Genomic DNA, 24843 nt, shown 5'->3' on the forward strand with positions numbered 1-24843 from the left:
AGCACTGGTACTATAAATGTTGCAAGTGTTATAGTAAACCTTATATATATATAAACCTATATATATATATATATATATATATATATGATATATTAATATCAATAAGTGGATTAAAATGTTAACCATCATTTGAAAAACAGAAGCAGCATGTAAAAGGTATTTTAATGTAATGCTGTGAAATGTACAGATAATTGTAATGGTTGGGAGTGAGGAGGCGGACACGTGCTGAGGTAAGCAATGTTTATTAAGGGCAAATCCAGGGTCATAGTCACAACGGTCCAGGGTCAAAGATCCAACACGGAGAGCAGGAGGGACAGACATGACCAAATGAACACTGAATCAAACGAGAACACAATACAGCAACAGTTCAGACAAAGGGCAAAATACAACAGGGCCAACAAGGGATCACAAGACACAGGTGGGAACAATCAGGGGCGGAGTCACTAAACAAGGGGGCTGGACTACAAAACCAAAACAAAGAAGACGTGGGCTAAACCAAAACACAACATGAACACATGGACAGGACTGAGAGGGGCCAGTCGTGACCATATTTTATTCTCTACATTAATGTGGCGCTATTACCAGTTTTTTTCTGCGTCTTTGACTGCAAAGGAACTCGGACCAGCCCACACCAGAAACCCACGCCAGCACTTTGGAGACATTCTTTTCAAAACAGGAAATAGTGTATTATTTCACGATAAGACTCTGTGTTATTTAGCATGTAATTTTAGTCAGCTACTTTAAAAATGAACAGGCTGAAAATGGTATATAGGCTAAAGGTAGTAAAGGGAGTAGGTACAGAAGGTGGTGCGTCAGCTCTTAAAGTTTTTTGCGCTGACTTATTTTTTTCAGCAAGCAAACTGCAAAATCTCTAAATCATTGCCGTCTTTATGTATGACATCACAGCCCCAAACAAAACAACTTCTAGGCCTTCTGTACATTGCGAGGAATTTTGTTTACAAATATATTTATATTCCGTCCTGACTGTGACTGACGACAAATTCTGGACAAGACAGTAGAATGAAGACGCACACAGGACGATCTCTCGCACACGTGTGGCTGCGATCTTTTTTGTATTTGCACAGGGTTAATTTCTCCTAGCATGCGCAACAATAATGACGCATCATAGAGCCCAGCTACACTGCTATGTTGCACAGCGTGGTCCCTCGTCCCTGTCACCATCACTGTAAAACAACGAGTACGTCAGAAGGTTCCTCTACACTAAAAGGGCCTGTTCACACTAACATGCATTTTTGGTGATCAAATCACATTTGGATCTCACTTGACTGCACGAAAAGCTGTGGACCCTGTGGACACATTGAGATTGGATTACGATCGGACCCCTCAAACCACATTCGGAGGTGATCTTGACCACATTTAACACGAGTGTAAACACAGTGTGTTTTGTTTTTCCATTCCATGAGTGGAAACCCATCTGCCAAATACTGACTAGCAGGTGAGAAAATAAACAAGGAACTGAAAGATAATGGAGGCTGAAGTTCCCTACAGCAGGAGTCGGCTTCAACTCCGTCGTCTCGTATCAATACAGTGGAAAAGGTCCACAAAAGACTGTGTTAGATCTCATCTGGTAACACTGGAGACACATTTTAGTGAAAATTGTTAATGGAATCTGATCAAAGTATATCCAGACACAATCTGGAAATGGAAAACACACACACACACACACACGCACACACACACACACACACACACACACACACACACACACACACACACACACACACACATTATCTAAGCAAATGCTTCTGGGGGTGTTGCTGGGGGTGTTGGTGCCTATCCCAGCAGTCATTGGGCAGAAAGCAAGAAACACCCTGGACAGGTCGCCAGTCCATCGCAAGACAAACACAAAGTGTAAACAGGCTCTGAATGACTTTGTTTAAATCTCATTCATTTATAATTACGTCACTTTGAAAGATCACTGGAATTCTCCTCTAACAGCTTCTGACTAAATTAAGGCTTAAAGTGGAGCATGACGTGGCTGGAATATGAAAGAGATGGCAGTGTTTGTCAGACTATGGATGTATGTAAAACATGTAAAATATAAAAACCACACATGATATTAACATTTTTTGCCAGCTGTTGATTATTCCAAATGCCAAAGAACACATCATTCCAATTATGGATGAATATTGCAGTCAATACGAAAATAAATGTGTATTTTCCCATTCAATCAAACAGTGTCCTGGAGTTCTACGCACAGTGCATTTGTCTTCCATGGGAGAGGAGATGCTTGCACTGCTTTTTGAGAAAATAAACTGGTTCTGGACGTGATCCTGGGCTTGTGGAGCTAACAGAAATGATGTGTGCTCACCGCCTATAGAGCACGAGCAAAGGGGCCAGCTTGGTTTTGTGGCTGACTGCCAAATACGCACACTCACACTCACTTCACCAGTGTCTATGCAGCTCACCCTTTTTCTTGGAGCTGCTGCCATTAAATCACTCGTACAGTCAGGCGGGTAGGCCAGCTCCTGGCTGGGCCCCCGCCTCCTTTTTGACCTGCGCTGCTCCATTGTGCACTCCGGCTCTTGTACTCCTGGCGGTCCCAGAATCTCTCGTCACTCCTCGGGGTCAGGACTGCAGCGGCGCTGAAACTCCTGCCCATACTCGTGCACCCATTTGTTAGCCACTGAAAGAGACAAACACACACAAAACTGTTCTTATTCACCACGAGAATAATGTGGAAATGTTTGAAATGTTTTTTCTAAAAGGTCTAGACAGGTAAAGTTGCTGGAGCACCTGCGTCATGTCTACACTCTGTTTGACCCTAGGTAAACATTTTGAGTGCTGTGCTAAGAGTTGCGAGATTGACACAGTGGAAAAGTTCAGCTGACTCTGCAAACAGAAGCTTAAGATTCAAGGCAATGACTGCAATCACGCCGCTTTGTAAACTTATTACACAAGTATAACATAGACGATCAGAGAGCACGGATCTGTTTTAGGGTCATATGCAAAAGTTTGAACATCCTTGGTCAAATTAAAAGGTTTCTGATGATCGTCCGTGTGAAACTAAGGTAGAACATCCTCTAAAAGGAACACAATTAGGTGTTTTTGTATCTGCAAGTCCCGCGACCCTGATGGAGAATGGAAAATGGATGTACCTGCAAGTTTAACGTAATGGAAAAAACATAAATATAAGAAATGTTATAAAATATAAAATACCAAATATAAAAAGTTTAGTTAAACTCAGCAAATAATCATCCAACAAATCATAAACAAAAGAGTGATTCTATCTCTATTTAGCACAAAATGGGTGCCAGAGACACATTTTCACCCTTTCAGCCACAGAAACGGTGGCAATTTTAGTCTTTCGGCTTTAGTCTTTAAATCTTACTCTACAGCAGCAGTTCGTAAACCTGGACACATTAAGGGGCCAAAGAAAACAGAAGCAAACTGTTTGTGTCAGGTTATTATATCCGCTTCACTTATATCTAAAAAAGTGGTACTTCTTTAAAAATGGTAATGTTGTTCTCATTCATTATGGAAATGAAATATGTGCAAATCAGTAAGAATTCACAGCCACACCACAGTCACTTAGAGACTTATCTGCAACCTAACAGGAGGCCACGTCTGTATGTGCAAGTCAGCGATGGCTGTGGAGGAAGCAAGCTAAATGGATAACGCTCTGGTAAGACATGGCCCTTTTCAGTTTGGCTGAAACGGCCCCCTAAAGAACATACATGACTTATCATTTTGCAGATGTGAGGTTTTGTTAAAACAGCGCTGAGTCTTTCTGGTTCTTTCTAGATGTAACGGCGTGCAGATGTTCCTCATTAGCCCAGTAATAATCATAATGTTGTTAATAAATGATTATGGCACAGAAACCATACCCCATTTATCGCCTATGAGGACTGGACAACCTGCATGTAGAGTGTCTCCATTGCCTTGGCCGTTTCTATGAAGGTTCCACCAGAAGAGAGCACTATTCTGGAGGAAAGACAGGCACACAAGCATAAAGATGCATAAAAGCAACATTACAACACAACGTGCACTAGTTACAACCGTCTTTTCTTACTTTTGAAATGAGTTATTTGTAGATAGACAGATTATAGGTCAGTGCTTATGACTGTTATGATAACCCATCTCCAAAAGGCTTCGCCACAGGTGGTGAAAGCCCACAGGCCATGAAGGTCAAAGGGTCAGATTTTCACTAGGCATCAGTAGTGCTTCAGCCACAGCTCATTTACTAGAGTCTTATTCATGCCCCCAACACAAAGCCTCCAGTGTAACAGGATACCTTCTAACAACAACCACACATACCATAATGAAACGCTCAAAACGCTGGGCCTCGAAAGAAACAAGCTCATCTCCCTGCATCGCTTTAGACGGTGGAATCTGTGCCATTTTGACTTGACTTGATGTTACGGCTGAACAGGTACATTCAGCTTATGATTTAAGTCACAATACTGGTTTACAATTTGATATTCTTCCAATATTATGAACTTTAATGAAGGACAGGAGTGACTTTTCCAAGATGTTGCACAAATTACTATCAGCGTTGGTGGTGTAATTGGTGTAATTACTCAAAAAGCCATCCATTAAAAATGCCTAGCGACTTCTCACAAACTGTAATGGAATTAATTATCACATCCTAGAAAAACAAATTACACTACTCATTCATTTACTTCCATGTTATCCCATAAAACCCATTTACAGCCGCATGTAGAATTTTGAACCTCCCCTGTTTTATTGATCTTCTAAGTGAAAATAAGTGAACAAACCCTCTACAGGGAACACACTTAAATATGGCATTTTACTAAATATTTTAGCGTGTAATTTGTATTTATTTGCTAAATGTAATGCAAAATTTAACATTTGTTATAGCAAGCATACAATGTGATATAAGGTTCGCACAGGACATGTTTTATTTTCTATTCCCATATGTTAAATTCATTAAATAAACAGTAACCGTGTTTCAAAATGTGCAGAAGTGTGTTCTCTGGATGTGTTTGCTTATTTTCACTTAGAAAATCAACAAAATATGTCATTTGATCTGACTTTTGCATACAACTGTACCTACGAGAAAGAACATTTTGCAGTACTTTTAGTATATAGATATAGCCAATCACAGAATCATCATTACCAATCATTTAAAGGGGGTATGAATAGCTAATGCTATTTAATCTATCTTAAAAACAGCTGCCTCAAAATCAAATCTGTAGGAATAAAACGTGAGTTTCTGAATGAAAATCGAGTCGAGCTAAACTTTCTGTACAGAGCAGAATAAAACTTATAGAAACTAATAATAAGAAATCAGCACTAACGTGTGTAACGTATTATTTACTTCTTAAAAGTTACTCAGTTCATACAGTCCAGCAGCCTAGTCAGAGGTGCCAGAGTTTTCCAATGCCTTGTAGTATTTCAAGTTTCTGGAATAAATAACAGTAATAATAAAAAGAAATGTAATCATTTAAAATAACAATAAGATTAAAAACATTATGATTAAAGCGAAACATGCCTTAACCTTCCTTATTCTTACAGAATATTTAAATATTCGAAATAATATTTGACAAAATATTCAATCACAGCTTTACTGTGACGTGTCACTTTGCACTGCATTACCTCCAACCCAATCTACCGCTGAGGGAGCTGAGAAAGTAATGTATGACACCGAATGTGTTGCCGTGGATACGCTAACTTATGTTTAAATAATAAAACAATGGCATAATTATTAGAACGCAGCTAATGGTGCCCATCTCCACTGATGCACACTGATGTATTGATACACCCTTATTTGATCTAAACGTGAATGCAACGTGCTGAATGTATGAGATTTGCAGTACCTCCACTACAGGGACACTGAAGTTGGCGTAGATGAAGGCCGTGGATCCTCCAGCTTCTACAGAGCTGAGCTGCAATGCATCACAATGTTCTCATTCACTCGGTGTTAATCTCAGTAAACACATCATTCAATATAGCCCATGGCACAGCTGAGCTTGTCGCTTGTCCAACACTCACACACCGACTCTCTCGCATTGCACTGACAGGAATGTTTTCCTTGGAGAAAAGGCTGTATATGACTTTTTTGGCAGGGGGTCGGAGGCTGGGAGACTGGGTTGAATTACGTTATTGGAAAATCTTACATGCTTCAGTGAGCTCTCCTACTGATATGTAAAATATGCACACAGTAGCACTGAGAGCGCACAGGCAGGAGACGATAAGACACCATTGACTTACGTATATCATAAACGTGGCCATTCGGTTTCCAGAACTGAGTCTGTACAATGGGCTGGATGTAGACTGGCAGGGAGATGAAAAGGGAAAAAAAGCATGAACGCATTACAAGTCTGGATCTGTTACCCAGCCTGAACTTGAAAATCTCATCAATCACTCACTAAACACTGAAATTTTCCACAACTGAGTCAGTGCCTTTATATGAACATGCTTGCCACAAACTGACAGATCACATCATCAAAGCATTGCATCATTATCAGCCTTTCTGGCAGGTCAAACAAATCAAGGCAAAATGAAAGGTAAAATCACCCGGAAAAGGAGATCCAATCTACGGCTATTAATATCAACCTTATCTTTTAAAAGACTCCGCTGAAGGCATGTCATTACTAAAGTTGGCCTAATGAGAGAGCTATGGAAACCCTTTATCTCATTCATGTTTAATTGCCCTCTCTGCTATTTTACTAAAGATAAAGGACCTACTCACTGTAGCATGATCAAAATGTGGTTCGTAATGTCCTCCAATGCCGTAGTTCACTACTTGCAGATGTTCACCGTAGGGAAGCTGCACATTCAGGCCTGTTAGCAAAGTGATGCGTTGGTCCACCTTGATAATGGTGGGATGCGCTGAGTCCTTCAGCCATGCACTGAAAGACGAACAAACACAACCTATGAGATATGCATTATGGCCAACTGACCATCACGCCTGTTTGAGATTGCTGGACATCTCATTCCAAAACGATGAGCAATAATATGGAGTGGTCACGCCCCTGCCCTTTAGTGGCTATAGCAGCCTCAATTCAGGCACTGATGTTAGACAAGAAGGCCTGGCTCACAATTGACGTTCTAATTCATCCCTAAAGTGTTCAGTGGTGCTGACGTCAGGGCTATGCAGGCCACTGGAGTTCCTACACACAAACTCATCAAACCATGTCTTTACAGAGATGAAAGCATTGCCTAAAAATGTTAACGTTACCCTTCGCTGGAACTAAGGGGCCCAAACCCTGAACAGCCCCACAACATTATCCCTCCTCCACCAAACTTTATGTTGACACTATGCGTTCCAGTAGTCCTCCTGGCATCTGCCAATCCCAGATTCATCCATTAGTCTGCCAGAGAGTGAAGCATGATTCATCACTCAAGCGAACATGTTTCCACTGCTCATAATGACCTGTGACGGTGTAAAATTTTACTAAATGACATGTGGCAAAGGTGGCATGCCTATGACAGCCACATTTAAAATCACTGAGCTTATCACTATGACTTATTCTGCCTCCAGGGTTTGTCTATGGAGATCACATTGGTATGGGCTTTATTTTATACACCTGTTAACAATAGATGTGGCTCGAAACACCTGAACTCAACAATTAAGATTAAGATTAAGTGATAAGTGATACTTTTTTGATCCCACAACCAGGGAAATTCCACCTCCGCATTTAACCCATCCGTGAAGTGAAACACCACATACACACTAGGGGGCAGTGAGCACACTTGCCCGGAGCGGTGGGCAGCCCTATCCATGATGCCGGGGAGCAGTTGGGGGTTAGGTGTCTTGCTCAAGGACACCTCAGTCATGGACTGTCAGCACTGGGGATCGAACCGGCGACCTTCCAGTCACAGGGCCAGATCCCTGACCTCCAGCCCACGACTGCCCCCAATGGAGCCCCAATTAGGAGCCATGTCATACAGTGCATCCGGAAAGTATTCACAGCGCTTCACTTTTTCCACATTTTGTTTTGTTACAGCCTTATTCCAAATTTAATTATATTAATCTTTTTCCTCAAAATTCTACACAAAATACCCCATTGTGACCATGTGAAAAAAGTTTTCTCGAGAGTTTTGAAAATGTATTAAAATTAAAAAACAAAGAAATCATATTTACATAAGTATTCACAGCCTTTGCCATGAAGCTCAAAATTGAGCTCAGGTGCATCCTGTTTCCACTGATCATCCTTGAGATGTTTCTACAGCTTAAATGGAGTCCACCTGTGGTTGATTGGACATGATTTGGAAAGGCACACACCTGTCTATATAAGGTCCCACAGTTGACTGCATGTCAGAGCGCAAACACCAAGCATGAAGTCAAAGGAATTGTCTGTAGACCTCCGAGACAAAATTGTCTCGAGGCACAAATCTGGGGAAGGATACAGAAAAATTACTGCTGCGTTGAAGGTCCCAATGAGCACAGTGGCCTCCATCATTCGTAAATGGAAGAAGTTCGGAACCACCAGGACTCTTCCTAGAGCTGGCCGGCCGTCTAAATTGAGCGATCGGGGGAGAAGGGCCTTGGTCAGGGAGGTGACCAAGAACCCAATGATCACTCTGTCAGAGCTCCAGCGTTCCTCCGTGGAGAGAGGAGAACCTTGCAGAAGGACAACCATCTCTGCAGCAATCCACCAATCAGGCCTGTATGGCAGAGTGGCCAGGCGAAAGCCACTCCTTAGTAAAAGGCACAAGGCAGCCCGTCTGGAATTTGCAAAAAGGCACCTGAAGGACTCTCAGACCATGAGAAACAAAATTCTCTGGTCTGATGAGACAAAGATTGAACTCTTTGGTGTGAATGCCAGGCGTCATGTTTGGAGGAAACCAGGCACTGCTCATCACGAGGCCAATACCATCCCTACAGTCAAGCATGGTGGTGGCAGCATCATGCTATGGGGATGTTTCTCAGCAGCAGGAACTGGCAGACTAGTCAGGATAGAGGGAAAGATGAATGCCGCAATGTACAGAGACATCCTGGATAAAAACCTGCTCCAGAGCGCTCTTGACCTCAGACTGGGGCGACGGTTCATTTTTCAGCAGGACAACGATCCGAAGCACACAGCCAAGATCTCAAAGCAGTGGCTTCAGGACCACTCTGTGAATGTCCTGGAGTGGCCCAGCCAGAGCCCAGACTTGAATCCGATTGAACATCTCTGGAGAGATCTGAAAATGGCTGTGCACAGACGTCTCCCATCCAACCTGATGGAGCTTCAGAGGTACTGCAAAGAAGAATGGGCAAAACTGCCTAAAGATAGGTGTGCCAAGCTTGTGGCATCATATTCAAAAAGACTTGAGGCTGTAGTTGCTGCCAAAGGTGGTTCTACAAAGTATTAAGCAAAGGCTGTGAATACTTATGTAAATATGATTTCTTTGTTTTTTAATTTTAATAAATTTTCAAAACTCTCGAGAAAACGTTTTTCACATGGTCACAATGGGGTATTTTGTGTAGAATTTAGAGGAAAAAGATTAATTTAATTCAATTTGGAATAAGGCTGTAACAAAACAAAATGTGGAAAAAGTGAAGCGCTGTGAATACTTTCCGGATGCACTGTACATACGTTTGGCCATATATTGTACAACTTAGTTCCCTTTAACACACACTAAAGTTAAGATGTCAAACATGCAAAAACATGAGGAATATTACTGTGAAGATATCAAAAACAGAAGTAACAGTACTTGGCTTTCATTCATTTAAGGTGACACAACCACGACTAATTCTAATCTGCACAGAGCAGAATATCATAACTTCACAGTCCATATTTATGCAACAAATAGAGTTTAGTGTTAAGAAAAGCAGCTTTTGTGTGAGTTCTGTAACTTAATGGGCAACTTACTATTTCTGTTTCTGAAATGGAATAATCTGTTTACAGTCTCATAATGTTATGAGTTAGCTTAACAGCAATCGCACTGTTATTTTACCCACATTACACTAAAACTAAACATGTAATCTATTGCTGCAGTGTAGCGTTTAATGCTATTATGACAGCAGTGAGTGCCCCTCCCATAGAAACTGTCTGAACTAAGGCTTGTAATCAACATTTATTACCTCTTGCTGATGCGGTAGTCGACAGTGGTCTGGTTCACTCCTGATGCCACAACTGATCTTCTTAGCTAAAGTGAGTAAGAAGATCACGCAAAATAGAAAATAATTAGAAACAGAGTTTCTGCAAACGGAATAGGTCACAAAGTGAAATAATGTGGGCCAATAAACTTCTGAACGCAAGACTTAATTTATTTTATGTTGTTTTTGAAAGATCTTCTTTTAACGTGAAGTCGAAAGATTTTTTAATAAATTAATAAAAAATTATAAAAAAAAAAAAACACTGTCCCATGTTTTCATATTGTAACGGGGAGCGATGTAGCGGACGCATGTGCGGAGGTAAGCGACTTTTATTGAGGGCAAATCCAGGGTCGTGGTCAACAGTCCAAGGTCATAGAGCCAATACGAAGCGATCGGGGGACGGACATGACAAGATAAAACACTAAACAGGATGTGAAGGAGCAAACAGCACAAACACAACGAGCAAACAACGACCAGCGAAGACAAAGGGCAAACACACAGGGATAACAAGTGACAGGTGCAAACAATCAGGGGCGGAGTTACAAAACCAAAACAAACGCCCCTTGTTTGGTTACTCCTCCCCTGATTGTCCCCACCTGTTTTCCGCCTGTCCCTCGTTAATCCCTGTTGTATTTAAGCCCTGTGTTTGCACTTGGTCTTTGCTGGACTTTGTCCTTGTCCTGTTTGGATCTTTGTTTGTAGTTTGAATTGTCGTTTGCCGCGTTTTGATTTGTTTGCTGTGTTTTTCTGTTGTGTTTATCTTGGTTCTTAGTTATGTCTGTCCACCCTCAACTCGGTGTAGATTATTGGAACCTGGACTGTCTCGACTACGACCCTGGATTTGCCCTTAATAAATCTCGCTTATCTCAGCGTATGCGTCCGCCTCCTCGCCCCACGTTATGTTTTGTGTTTTAACGAAAAATTCTATGAGTTCGTGTCTGTTTAAAGTTGTGTTTGCTAGGCATGTACTGGCTAGAGTTTCTGAGTTTTGGTCTAGCTTAAATTATCACTTCCAAAGCAGTCACCAGTGAAACACTTGGAAAAGTTTTGGGCTTGTTATGATTGCTTTGGTAGTGACAAAATTTAATGTTCAACCATTTTTAAATAAAATAACAATCGTTTTAGGGTCACTCAAAGCAAAAAGACTTAATCTAAAGTCCAAGTCAGTTGAAAGTCTGTAATGTATTTTTGGCTCTGATTATGAACCAGCTCTGTAGAATGATCAATATATCTAATAAAAGGCCATATATATGTTTGTATTATATGTGATATTTTTCTTAATATGTACTAGCATTTTGAAGTTTGGAATCACATGTCATAATAATTAGTTATTTTATTCAATCTAAAAAAATGTATTTCAGATAGAAGTTTCTGCGGTGAATGCTAAGCTGCAACTAAATAATACACTATAATACACAAGTTATAAGATTTGACCACCCTGATTCAAATACAAGGCAGCGTAAATGACTAACTTCAGCCTGTCAGCACTATGACTACAGCACTTGCTGATGCACAGTGACATAAGGCTTATGTGCAGCTTCTTGGCCATGGAAACTCATTTAATGCAGATCCTGACAAACAGTTTTTGTGCTAATGTTACAGAGGCAGTACTGAACTGTGCAGTGAGTAATGCAACAGAAAATATGTGATTTTTTACATGCTATGCAATTCAGCATCTACCACTTCATGGCTAAGCTGCTGTTGGTCCTAGACATTTCCATTTCACAATAACAGCACTTACAGTTGACTAGGGCAGATCTAGCAGGACAGAAATCTCACAAACTGACTTACGTTTACATTTACAGCACTTAGCAGATGCTCTTATCCAGAGCGACTTACAAGAAGTGCTTTGTCTATCTTGTGGCAAAGGTGGTCTCCTATGGCAGTGCCATGTTTAAAGTCACTGGGCTCCTCAATATGCCCCCTTCTACTGCCAGTGTTTATGGAGATCGCAGGGCTATGTCCTTGATTTTATACAACTGCTTGCAATAGGTGTGGGTGACACACCTGAACTCAGTCATTAGGAGGGCTGTCCATGTATTTTTGGCCAAATTGTGCATCTGCGTTTGGCTTTGTCAGATTATATTCTTCATATGTGAAAATGCATTTGACAAAGTCACTTTATTAAAGAAGAAGAGTAGATTAATTTTTTTTTTGCTAAACAGTAAATCAGGCATGTCAAACTGGTGACCTTCCAGGCCAAAATGCTGCGGAGATTAGTGTTTACTCTTCTCTACTGCTCTGAACTCAGTTTATAAAAGCCTTGATAATTAGCTGATGAGCTGAATCAGGTGTGTTTAATGAGGTGGTGTGGTAAAGTGTGCAGTGTTCTGGCCCGCCAGGACTGGAGCCTAACACATGTGCAATAAATGGTTAATATAAAAGGGATTTTCCCAGGTGTCTTTGTGCAGCAGTTTCATGGAAGGGACCACAATGTCAGAACCCAACCACTGCAAAGGGAGTGAGATTTTTTCAGTCTGCCCACACAAAGATGACAGAGTGGAGTCGTACTCAGTGGAATAACTGATGGCATCGCTGGCACAACTGATACTTCCTAATTGATGCGTTCACAGCGTCTGTTTTCAATCAGCCCTCTGAAGCATCATCAGATGGTAACGCAATGATGAAAGCAGTGATGATGGCGTTTCTTAAAGGGCCAGGAAACAAAAAAAGATTGTTCTGATTTCCTTGTGGCTCCCAGAGTAAAGGATTCAGAACAGAAACTTGGAACAGTCGCTCTCTCTGTGTTGTGGGCCAGCCATTACTAGTCATGAATAGTTTCCATAAGCTATGGAGTGGAAGGCCATCCAGAAATGGTCTGCGGCTCAGAACGTTTTCGTTGAGTGTTTGGAGCCACACTGTTCTTCTCCATTATCCCAAAATTATGGTCATATTGTCCAAGCCTCAATTTTCACAAAGCATCTTCATTTCACACACAGAACAGTCTATTCTATCCGTCTAATATCGGAGGCAGATGTGAGCAGCATGCCACACAGTTCACACAGTGATAACACAGTTCACTTTTGCAGTGAACAGCTTTAATGAATGGTCATATCTGTCAGCCTAAACGCTGAAGGAAAACGGGAGATGGGTGGTGGAAAAAAATGGTAGGATTTGGTTAAAACAGTGAGTCACTACCCCCTCAAGAAAATGCTCTTCTTATTTATGTAAACACGACTGTTCTTTATTTCCTTTTACTGCTGTCATTGTTTGTTTTACAAAATAGGGCTTGCTTTTATCTCAGTGAGCCAGCTGACAGACACTGACAGACACTGTTAGAAAGTATCCAACAATACTGATGGCAGAAAAAAAGCGAGGCAATCTTACTAAGTTAAGTGATACTCTTTTAATCCCACAAACGAGGAAATTCCACCTCCGCATTTAACCCGTCCGTGAAGTGAAACACCACATACACACTAGTGAGCACACACACTAGGGGGCAGTGAGCACAATTGCCCGGAGCGGTGGGCAGCCCTATCCACGGCACCCGGGGAGCAGTTGGGGGTTAGGTGTCTTGCTGAAGGACACCTCAGTCATGGACTGTCGGCCCTGGGGATCAAACCGGAGACCTTCCGGTCACAGGGCCAGTTCCCTAACCTCCTGCCCACGACTGCCCCCTGCAGCAATACTGCATTCATTATTAGTTTTATAAAATATGACTTGTTTTTTTTTCAGTGAGCCAGCTGAAAGCCATTAATAGGCGTCGTTAGAAAGCAAAGTTTTTCTGTGAAATACATGTTTGTAATTTTTAAGAAATGTTTCTTCAGTAGAATTGAGCTGGTGTTCAAACTCTGCAAGTATTACAGCACTACTCGTTTCATTGGTAAGTTTTGGGCGGAATCAAAAGGGTTAAATGCTGGAAATGCTCAGTCAGTAATAGTTTTTATCTGTGTTATTTCGGTAGACATAGTAAAGTGATCTTTCCTACTGGTTAGAACTTCAAGAGCTGAAGAGAAAGCCTAAAGCCTTTAATTAACCATCAGCATAATTACAAAGCGACCAAGAAATCCTCCAATCACGTTTTGATTTCTAAGAAAGTGAGCCCAGTTTTGTGAGGAAAAAATCATCACATTAGGCTTTCTGGAAGTCTCAGATCCGTCACTGACTGTGAAAAGGAGCAGCAGTCTAATAAAGGGGTAGTTAGGGTTAGGGTTAAAATATAGCAGCAGCCCTATGCCAGCCTCTTTCTTTCTTGTCAGCACCATTTGGGATGGAAGTGTAAGAGGGAGAGAGGCAGAAAGAGTGAGAGAGATTAACTTTGACTTTTTTAGGAGAGTTTTAGGATTCTTAGCAACAGCTGAATGATGTGAATTAACAGTCTAACAGTAGCTTTATAGAGTCTGCTCCCCTTCAAAGCCACACACCAAATGTATGAAGGATTTTATTCTATGCACAGACTTAAATATGTAATGTCAGGAGTGAAAGTTTTAAAACATTTGCACTGATAATGTATAAACATGCATCCAGTGGTCCTGACAGCCTTAGCCAATGTGAAACCCAGATTCTGAAACTCTGAATCAAATCGGGGCAACCGACTCCTTTTGATTGGACATTTCAAGTGATTCAATAAGAGCATCACTATTTAACAATCATCTAATAATTTCAAATGATCAGAAATACATGTGAGAGTATATCTATTAGACTTCCAAGATGCTTACAAGAGTCCTGTATGACCAGAAATGGAATAAAAATCTTTCTATTTGTTTGTGCTGCATCATTGCCTGTGCTGGCACTTTTTCTGAGAAATTAAAAATGACATTTTATTACCTCTCACATCACTTAGCCTCCCATCAGTGGGAGCCACACCAAGATAAGTCTTATTTAACTGTGTTACTTTCATTCTCGAGGTATAAACACATGTGCTAAAACATTATAATAACTCACAGATGAAGCCAATAACATTAATTATCTTGTAATAACAGCACAGGTCAAGATCTAAGATACATGAGACGATAAGCAAACAGTTCTCATCATTGGCGTATTGGATGCGGGAGAAATGGGCAGGTGTGACAACCTCAGAGACTTTGACGAGGGCGAAATGCTTATGGACAGACGACTCGGTGGGTGAAAATGGCAAGACTTGTGGGGTGCTCCCAGTCAGGAGTGGTGAGTACCTGCCGACAGCGTCCAGAGGAGGAGCAAACCCCAATCCGGCGACAGAATGTTAAATGTCCAAGGCTCATTAATCTGGCTATCCTGCTTGATGGCACAAGCCACAGAAATGTTTAATGACAGTCATGGGAGAAACGTGTCACAGCACACAGCGCATTGCACTCTGCTGTGTAAGGTGCTGCGAGGCCTTTGTCTACTGTCAAAACACCTAAAAGTACACATGTAAGTGTTGGAACCAGACCTTGGAGCAAGAAAGAGGGCTGCCTGGTCAGATGACTATCCTGCTTTCTGTTATATCACATGGATGGTTGCGTAAGGGTGTTCAGTTTAACTAGGGAAGTGTCGTTGTGTGGGAAGAAGACAAGCGTGCAGGGCATTTGATGCTCTGGGCAGTGTCCTGGCTCTGGACAATCACATGGACATCAATCTGACGTCCTCTTTCAGCAGCATAATGCACCCTGCCACCCCGCATACATTGTTGAGGAATGATTTGAGGAACATAACGATGGGTTCAAAATGTTGCCCCCGCCTCCAAATTTCCAACCTTTCAATCAAGTCCAGCATCTAAGGGAGGCAATGGAGCAAAAAGTCCGACCCACACCGGCTCCACCTCACAATTTACACACCTAAAAGAATCTGCTGCTAACATCTTGTCACCAGACACTACAGGGCACTTTCAGAGATCTTGTAGAGTCCATGCCTCCCTGATGACAAACAAATGCATGCTGTCCCCGAGTTCCAACTTTGCAAGCCATCAAACTGCAATCAGGAGGACATGTTGCTGAATAGGCCAGCTGTTTTTCTGGTAACTAATCTTGGAGTTTGAACATTTGTGTATTAAATCAGCTTTTTTTTGTTTGTTATGTGACAAAACAAACTGACAAACAAAAACTTTTGGGCAAACAATTTAACTTGACAGTTGTTTCCCTATGTCACTATACAATTCCATGCCTGTGAGCAACTATGGCAGCTTAATGAACCAGTTTAAATGGGCATTATCACCTAAAACATGCATCAGCACAGCTTTGCATCCCTCAGGCTCATTGGAGAGAATTCAGAATATGTATCTCTTTTGCTTTCTTCCCATTACAGTTCTCTCACTACAATACCCAGCATGCACTACACAAATATATCAAGCAAGCACTTGAAGCTGCACCACCGCAATAAAGAAATCCTGACTGCTAGTGTAGCCCCTGAGGTTAACAAATACAGATGCGATATTTGGCTGCCTAGCAGTAACATTAGCTGCAGTGTTAAAACTATATAAATAAAATAAAATACTATTTTAAGGCAACTAACTTTGCCTTTAAATTGTACGATGGCCCAGACACAGAGAGTACCTGGCTTCTGCATTAGCCAGCTAGAGGGGAAAAAACTATTTCAAACAGCCCACCCATAGTAAGAGGAGATGAGACAAGTTTACAACAGAAGAATCAAAGGTTAAAAGTTCCTCTCTGGCCGAAATGCCTCTTTAAACCCCACAGAACAAGAAATCAACAGCTTTAAGATTTTGCTGCTTGTAGCTATGACTCACCCCTGGCAATGCGCAGTCCCTGATGTTCTGGGCCTCAGCTGCCGTGACGAAATCATGAAACAGCACCACATAAGGCTGCAGGCTGACCAGCTCACGTTTCATGGGTTGCAGGAGCAGACCAGGACTACCATTGGTGAAATAGTCGCAAAACAGGCTGGGGTTTTCATAGAGCTTTGGCTGCGAGGAGAGAAATACATCTGACCTTAATTACACAATCTTAGACCAACCGACAAAAAGCCTTCCAACTTCAACTCCCTCTACATGTTTACAGCCCACACCCTGCAGCAAAACAAACAACTGCACAGGCATCATTCTCCACTCATCTGGTACTTGAGCATTACGATCTACATATTAAGATGGATTGTGAGAAGAAGCCTCTGAAACGGACTACTGTTTTAATTGGCCAGAACACTAATGGCCATTTCCTCATAATTAAAGTAACAACTTTGTCAATGGACAAATGATGTTTAAACACGAGTAAGACACCAAATATAACTGCGTCGTTTCTACCACAGAAACGTGCACAAAAGGGGAGGTTGCCAGTTAGATCCGGCAGCTTTCCCTGCAGCGGAGGAATATGAGGGAACTCTCTTCAGAAAGGATATATGAGAAGAAGTCCAGCTCATTGTTATCATTCATTTAGACGGCTTGCTTAATACTAATATTCTCATTGGCCTAAAATGTGCTTTAAGTGAATCCTCACTATAGATAACAGAATATATAAAAAGAAAACAACCGCCTGACTAGTTGCAGACGTAATCTAACATTTTCACAGCCTTTCGCTGGTTTTATGTAGAAGTTGTGGTAGCTCTTTACCTGAGCTCTACTACACAACCCTGACATAACATACCATAAACATGTCATGGCAGATGTCATATGATGTGTTAAGTTGTCATGACAGATTTGAGTTTTTTTGTATTTTGTAAGAGAACTTTATGTTCTCATTACAGGTAATTGTCATGAGTGTTTTATGTCATCATAACTAATGTTACACACTAATTTTGCAATTAACAGTAATGGTAATATAACACTAAGGGTGGGTGAAATGGCAATAATATTATATCACAATGCATCATGACATTTCCACAATATGCTTCAAAATATTCAGTGTTTCTTACATTGAATAAGTCGGAGCACATAAAATAGAGCCTGCAGTGCCACATATGAAAATAATAGAATAATAATAACCTATAACTATGACTATGTTATATATTAATATTTTACAAATTGTACTGCACTAACTCCAGTTAAACTGGCCTAACTGTGCTCATTTCTTCTAAGCCACTTCTCCTTCTGGGTCGCAGGGGGGTGCTGGAGCCTACCCCAGTCTTCATTGGGCAAAAGGCAGGATACACCCAGGACAGGTCACCAGTCCAGCGCAGGGCAGACAGACAGACAGACACATTCACACCTAGGGGCAATTTAGCATGTCCAAACGGCCTGACTGCATATCTTTGGACTGCGGGAGGAAACCGCAGAACCCAGAGGAACCCCACGCAGACACGTAATTTATCACCATGACAACAAAATATCATATTGCTCACACCCTCATGACACTATGATAAATTACTCATGACAACTCATGACCATCCCATCTGCCATGATACGTTTACGCCATGGTTAGTTATGTCAATGGGCTCTAAAGGGTTACCGGAGTAATTTTCACTGGCACGCAGCCTGGATCAGAAGACTGAATCAGTCATTAAACTGCTTATCACACATTGAGGTTATACCTGAGATCCCTGGGTCTGGCAAAGCCTTTCATAGGCGTTCCTGGTTCTTAGGTAGGTGGAACTGGGTCTCTTCAACACTGACCCCGAGCTCAGACTGGGACGTGCAACCAGCAGCTTCTCATACTTCTCCACATTCTGCAGAACCCTTTTGTTTGAGGGATCTTGAGGGAAAGATTAAAATTCAAAGTGAATATTGTACAATACAGTAGTACAGTGACATGGTAAGAAATGACATAAGAGAGATATTAGAAATTTTAGACACATTAGAAACCACTATCTAATATCTACACATTGTGACCAAAAGTATGTGGACAGCCCTTCCAATTACTGAGTTCTGGTCTTTCAGCCACACTCATTACTAACAGGAGTAAAAAAAAGCACAGTCATAAAACTTTCATGTACAGACACTGGGACACTTGCATTGAAGAGCTCAGTGACTTTAAACATGGGACTATTATTGGATGCCCCCTTTGCCACGTGTATATTTGTTACATTTCTGCTCTGCATGATTTATCCCATCTAGGCAGCGTCTAGGGGCAACAATGGCTCAGCCATGAAGTGGTAGACCATGAAAACAGGGCCTCCAAGAGCTGAAGCACATAGCATATAAATATCACCTATCATAAGATTACGATGCTCAATGCCAAGTGTTGGCTGGAGTGGTGTAAAGCTTGTCTCCACTGGACTCTGGAGCAGCGGACAAATGTTCTCAGCAGTGATAAATCACAGTCATGAGTTTGGCGTGGAGGAACTCCATTGGTATGCACAGAGCCCTGACCTCAACACCACAGAACATCTTTGGGATGACCAGTCCTTCTCATCCAACAGTGCCTGACCTCAAAAAGGTTCTTTTAATTGAATGGGCACAAATTCCCACAGACATAGTCCAAAATCTTCCCAGACAACCAGATGAGTGTGGGCTATTATAGCTGCAAAGGGAGGCCAACTCCATATTAATGCTTTGTTTTGGAATGGAATGTCCAAGTCATATTGGTGTGATGGTTAGGTGTCCAGATACTTTTGGCCACGTAGCGAACAGTCTGTATTCTCCATCCCATTCTTTGATTCAGGAAACAGCAGTTGTTCTATGAGATGTTTTAAGCAGGTAATTCAGGAAAAAATCTTATTTACACATTTACTCCAAACGTAGCCTATTAGCCAAGGCACGCTTGGGGTCCAAAGTTTGCTTCTTTGGATTTGATTGATTGCATTGAATTTATCAAACTGATGGCATTTAAAGTAAGAATACACTGTATAAAAGTGATTTTCTGCTGAATTACTGCTTAATCTGACACTTTCACGTGGCATGCTATGAGTTGTCTCTTGACAATTTAACAGGATAACTTTACCACGACGCAGCAATTCCAGAGAGAGACTGAGTGCGGAGGAGATGTTTCCTGCCTGAAGTAATGCAAACAAGAGGGTTAAAAATGTAAACCATCAGACTTAAGGACTGCTTCACCACAAAAAAACTGATTTAAGAATAACAGACCTTGAAATGAGAGAAGGCTAAGTGATCTAGGGCATCTTCCAGAGTGCCCTCGTGTTCCGGGCTCCAGCTCATGCCTCGGAACAGCCGCACTGCCTCTTCCAGCCATTGCACAGAGTGGTAGTAATCTTCCACATCATAGGCCACCTGGAAAAGGGAACACTAATGAACTGAACAGATAGCAGTTTAGTTCTACTCATCATAGTGCAAGAGAAGCTCACTTATATAACAACAAGAGCCTAAGTGCATGTCACCTGCCAACACAAGGTACTCATTTTAATCCCTTATTAGTCCCAGGCTTATTAGATTAAGTGACCCTAATTAGTCACAAGCAGGGAAATTTCACTTCCGCATTTAACCCATCCATGAAGTGAAATGCCACATACACACTAGTGAGCACACACACACACACACACACACACTAGGGGGCAGTAAGCACACTTGCCCGGAGCGGTGGGCAGCCCAATCCGCAGCACCCATGGAGCAGTGGGGGGTTAGGTGTCTTGCTCAAGGACACCTCAGTCATGTGCTGTCGGCTCTGGGGATCGAACCGGCGACCTTCTGGTCACGAGGCTGGTTCCCTGACCTCCAGCCCACGACTGCCTTACACACTAAGGTTTATTATTCAGTAACTACAGGGACTTGCTGAGCTATTCTCACATTACAGAAGTGTGTAATAAAATTTGGCGGGTGGGTTTAAATACATCATTTCAGAGGACAAAGATCATAACATCACCTATTCTTCACACTATTGCTGCAAACATGCAAACGTCTTTATGACCAATAATATGTCCGAGAATGGGGTGTTCCTGTGTTACTGTGTCACATTTTTCACACTTGACATTTTAGATGTCTTCAGTTTTCTCCCAGTGACCACAAGAATCGGGGGAAAGGCTTTCACACCATCCCTGAATCGTCGGCTTTCAGCACAAAACTAAACTCTGGTGACTGGAGCGCAGCCAGGAAAGCACCACAAGATGGAGAGAGAACGTGTAACCGGGGCCTACTCAATATGGAATGTCAATTAGGAAGTTCCAGTGTGCTCAGATGGGAATGTCTGAATATCTACTCTGTCCAGAATGTTCCCTTCAGGCCCACAACATATTTCAAGCTGTGAGGAAATGTCTATTTTATTAGCAGTGCCTCAGGATTTCCCTAAGAATATATATAAAATCTATATATCTATCTATATCTCTATATATATCTCTATATATATATATATATATATATATATATATAAAATCTCCTTAGTACACAAGTTTAGTCATTTTTAACATAATCTTTGTGTGGTTGTGTGGACATCAAGGACAAATCTGGATGAATCCAAATGAAATACAGATTTTATTTCTTATTTAGACTCTTTAAGTAATGCCACATGTTTCAGGAATAACCTCGGTTTCAAAATTAAAGCAAAATAAAAATGTTCCATTGATTCTATAAACCTGATTATGGAAATATAATCTTGCCTCATATCTCTGAAAATGGGAGAGAATACCAAATGTCATGAACATCTTTGCCTGATGAATGAATTATACATCATTTTATTTTAAAAACTATCACTGTTTGCAGCGTAAAACACCTGACAAGTTTAGCCCCTTCAAATCTCAGGCTTATTATTCAGTAACTAGAGGAACTTCACTGCAAACTGGTTGAGCTATTCTTGGGTTACAGCAGTGTGTAATAGAACTGTGGACATGCCGGTGGGCCTTGGCCATTTAAAGCGTTAAGGTCAAAGAAGTGACCTATAATAATGCAGAGTTTCAGGACAAGTGAGAAGTCTCTGGAAGGAGGAGAAATTACTGAAAGTACAGGGCATCATTTTGTATAAATGTATGGTCGTATAAACCAAGACATTTTCAAACCCATGTGTTATTAAAATCTCATTCTACCTCAATTGGAAACATATGGCGGAAAATGTATCTGCATGAGAACACCGCAAACTCTGGCCACACTGCGCATCAACTGATATCCATATTCACACACAGTACAAGCCAAATAGCATCAGTGTTCTTTCAACGTGGCCCACCTTTCCAACAAGAAAGCAGTCATCGCCAGAGAGAGGGGTGGACACTGGTGGTTTGTAGATGTCAACTGTGTTGCCATTAGAGACCCTTTGGAAATGACCTCTCACCAGTCCCTCCACTTGAAGGGCGTAGACATCCTGGAGCCTCATCAGTCCCTGTGCCGCTCCTTGGAGGTCTTCTAGTTTGGGCAAACTGCTTTCCAGCTGCTTGTAGCCAACCCTCAGGGCTGAAAAACAAAAACGATGACTGAAAGGAGGAGAAGACTAGTGAAGGGGGTGACAGGTAAATGGTTAAGAAGACATCTGTGGGTAAACAGCAGGCTATAGATTTTGAAGGGCACCTTGGAGGTTTTCCTCAGCTTCATAGCTGTAGACTAAATTTGGCCATTCAGACTGAAGTCTCTTGATGAGTGTGAACGCCACCAGAGGGTTAGCAAGGGCAGTTGCTAGTTCGTTGTACATCCCATTGTGAAAGGCAGAAACCTTTGAGTAGAACCTGTGAGAATATACTGAACTTATCATATTTCAGTTTCATAACAATCAAACAAATTTGCCTTTTAACAAGAAAAACATGCAAATGAATGCCAGACAGTTTACACAAGAGAAGTGATGCTCAATAATGTCCTCGGGATTTGTCAAACACAAGAGGGCGCTCTGGAGCACGTCCAAAATGAAAAAGTTAATATGGAGCATTTGCGTTAAATCATAGTTTGTAAATGCTTGAACTTTTTTTTAATATAGAGGAATAGAATTAAAGTCCTGAACGCAGAACAGTATAAAACGTAACACCGCTGTTCTGTTTGAGTGTCTATAAAATACAGTCACTCAGCCAAACAGCCGCTCGTCAACCAATCAGCACGTAGCAGAAGTAACGCAAGCATCCTGCAGCTAAAAACCCATTTGCTGTAGAGAAAAGGATCATACAGGCACGTTTCTTTGCTTAGTGAAATACATCGTTCTACGTTCCAAAATTGAAAAAAGATCCTATTTTAACTTTTGGTTTTTAGCCATGTAACTCCATTAAACCTCCTGTCATTGAGGACTCTTTCGCGGGCGCCCTTGTTTTGCAGTTTTTTGATATAATGCTAAAATATCCAGCAGTCGTGGGCTGGAGGTTAGGGGACCAGCCCTGTGACCGTAAGGTCGCCGGTTCGATCCCCTCGGCTGACGGTCCATGACTGAAGTGCCCTTGAGCAAGACACCTAACCCCCAACTGCTCCCCAGGCGCCTTGGATAGGGCTGCCCACCGCTCTGGGCAAGTGTGCTCACTGCCACCTAGTGTGTGTGTTCACTAGTGTGCATGTCTGTGGGTGCATGGGTGGGTTAAGTGCAGAGGTCTAATGTCACAGTGTGTGAACACAGCGGCCATTGGCTGTAAATTCTAGTTCTAAATCAGACCAAAGACTTTTCCCACCCATGTCTAGAAAAACCTGCCTGTCCTACGATTGGCCCAAATGAGTTTCGTTGTGCGATGGGATTGGACAGAAGTGCATACAGACACGCTGATCCACCAATCGTAGCAAAGGGCGGGGCTTTCCGGAATACAGGTGGGAAAACAAAAAAAAACACTAAAAGAATTGAGGAAATTCTCCCTGCACGTGAGTTTGGCCTCGTTCACTTGAAAGTTCACTCGTTCACTTGCAAGTTTTCGCGTTTACTTTAAAAGGATGCAAATGTTATTTAAAGTGAGTTACACTTACTGTTTTAGACCTACCTTACAGTTCATGACACGAGCGGTAAACATGTTCACTTACCTTTTAATGTCCTCAAGTCTTTGAGTTTCATGATCAATGTACGTTCTTAAAGAACCAATGAGCTGCCTTTCTGATAACATCGCCTGCTTTACGCTCATCATCGAGGTGTACATCTCCCCGAGAGATTCATCAGCCACGGTGATGATCACAAACCAAACAGGTAACAGACGGACACCCGGGACTGGTGGCATTTTCACGAGGGAATGAAAAAAATAAAAACAGCTTCGACGGCTTGAGTTTCTTCCACGACTTCTCTCGGTTTAATGCGGCTGATCATCTCAGTCCGCCGCATGTTCCCCTCACTGCAGGCTGAGGCTCCACGCGCCACCTTCCCACCAGCAGGGAAACACGAGTAACGCAGCGGCTTGAAGAGAGACGGGATATAACCGCTTACAGCGCGTCTCAGAGGGAACAGGACACGCAGAACCACCTGGAACCAGCGGGACAGCGGGTCCTCCGTTATTCGCTGCAAGAGAGCGACTGTTTACATTTAACCGCGTTGAAATTTCAGGTCATATGAAAACGGGTGGAGGGGTGGGGGTGGAGGAGTAGGGGTGGGGGTGGAGGAGTAGGGTGTGGGTGTGGGTGGAGGAGTAGGGGGTGGGGGTGGAGGAGTGGCATGAGCTTTTGTTTAAATGAAGCAGTTGGAGGACGTTTTTCAAAGAAACGCAGAGGTGGGTAAACAGCTCAAAGCCACATTCAGTGGGCCAGGTTAGCCCACCCACATGAATATACATTATTAGTTCAAGTCATCAGCTATACTTTACTTTAATATTCATCCCTGTCGTCGTGCCTCCACATGTACAATTAACTGTTATAGCAGGGTGCGAACTGAGGGCGGCGCTGCTGCTCTAATCTCCCACTGAGGCCACACTATCAGAGATTTTCTAACAGGAGACAGTTATTTAGTGTGTGTGGGGGGGGGGGGTGTAACGTCAGCTCAGCCAATCATCATATCAGACCTCGTACTATGTCAGCCAATCATATCAGACCTCGTACTATGTCAGCCAATCATATCAGACCTCGTACTATGTCAGCCAATCATATTGGACCTTGTAAGTTGTAAGGGGGGGGTTGGAAGTTGAGATTCCCCAAAAATAATCCCAATTCCCCAAAAGCTGAGATGCTATGTAGAATGTAAATAAATGTAAATAAAAGCAGAATGCAATGATTTGCAAGTCTCAGA

General features: G+C 42.0%; 1 protein-coding gene across 4 annotated transcripts; it reads right to left on the minus strand.

Moving 5' to 3' along the window:
* Positions 1-233: 233 nt before the first annotated feature.
* On the minus strand, positions 234-24157 carry p4ha3 (prolyl 4-hydroxylase, alpha polypeptide III). 4 transcript variants are annotated; one of them, XM_017682139.2, is made up of 13 exons: positions 23658-24157; positions 22245-22399; positions 21907-22130; positions 19884-20027; positions 19741-19792; positions 18392-18552; positions 16659-16835; positions 9998-10062; positions 6677-6836; positions 6196-6258; positions 5802-5870; positions 3849-3945; positions 2457-2647 (listed from the first exon to the last, which is right to left on the minus strand). In XM_017682139.2, exons 1-13 carry the CDS (start codon positions 23846-23848, stop codon positions 2577-2579), a joined length of 1629 nt encoding a protein of 542 aa, XP_017537628.1. In that variant the 5' UTR covers positions 23849-24157; the 3' UTR covers positions 2457-2576. The 4 variants fall into 4 exon arrangements, with proteins under 4 accessions (XP_017537627.1, XP_017537628.1, XP_017537629.1 ...); XM_017682141.1 differs by lacking the exon at positions 2457-2647 and adding an exon at positions 5303-5387 and having other exon boundaries at positions 3860-3945; XM_017682138.2 differs by lacking the exon at positions 3849-3945 and having other exon boundaries at positions 234-2647.
* Positions 24158-24843: the final 686 nt, after the last annotated feature.

This window comes from Pygocentrus nattereri, chromosome 17 (assembly GCF_015220715.1).
Source record: "Pygocentrus nattereri isolate fPygNat1 chromosome 17, fPygNat1.pri, whole genome shotgun sequence".
Taxonomy (NCBI): Eukaryota; Metazoa; Chordata; class Actinopteri; order Characiformes; family Serrasalmidae; genus Pygocentrus; species Pygocentrus nattereri.

What these genes read in the sequence shown, in the direction of transcription:
- p4ha3 (XM_017682138.2), bottom strand. Translation starts at nt 23,848, where the DNA reads ATGCCACCAGTCCCGGGTGTCCGTCTGTTACCTGTTTGGTTTGTGATC. An exon ending in TCTGGAATTGCTGCGTCGTG is followed by an intron (nt 18,553 to 19,740) that starts GTAAAGTTATCC and finishes CTTTCCCTCAAG; the next exon opens with ATCCCTCAAACAAAAGGGTT. An exon ending in CACATTTTGATCATGCTACA is followed by an intron (nt 6,259 to 6,676) that starts GTGAGTAGGTCC and finishes TCTCCCTGCCAG; the next exon opens with TCTACATCCAGCCCATTGTA.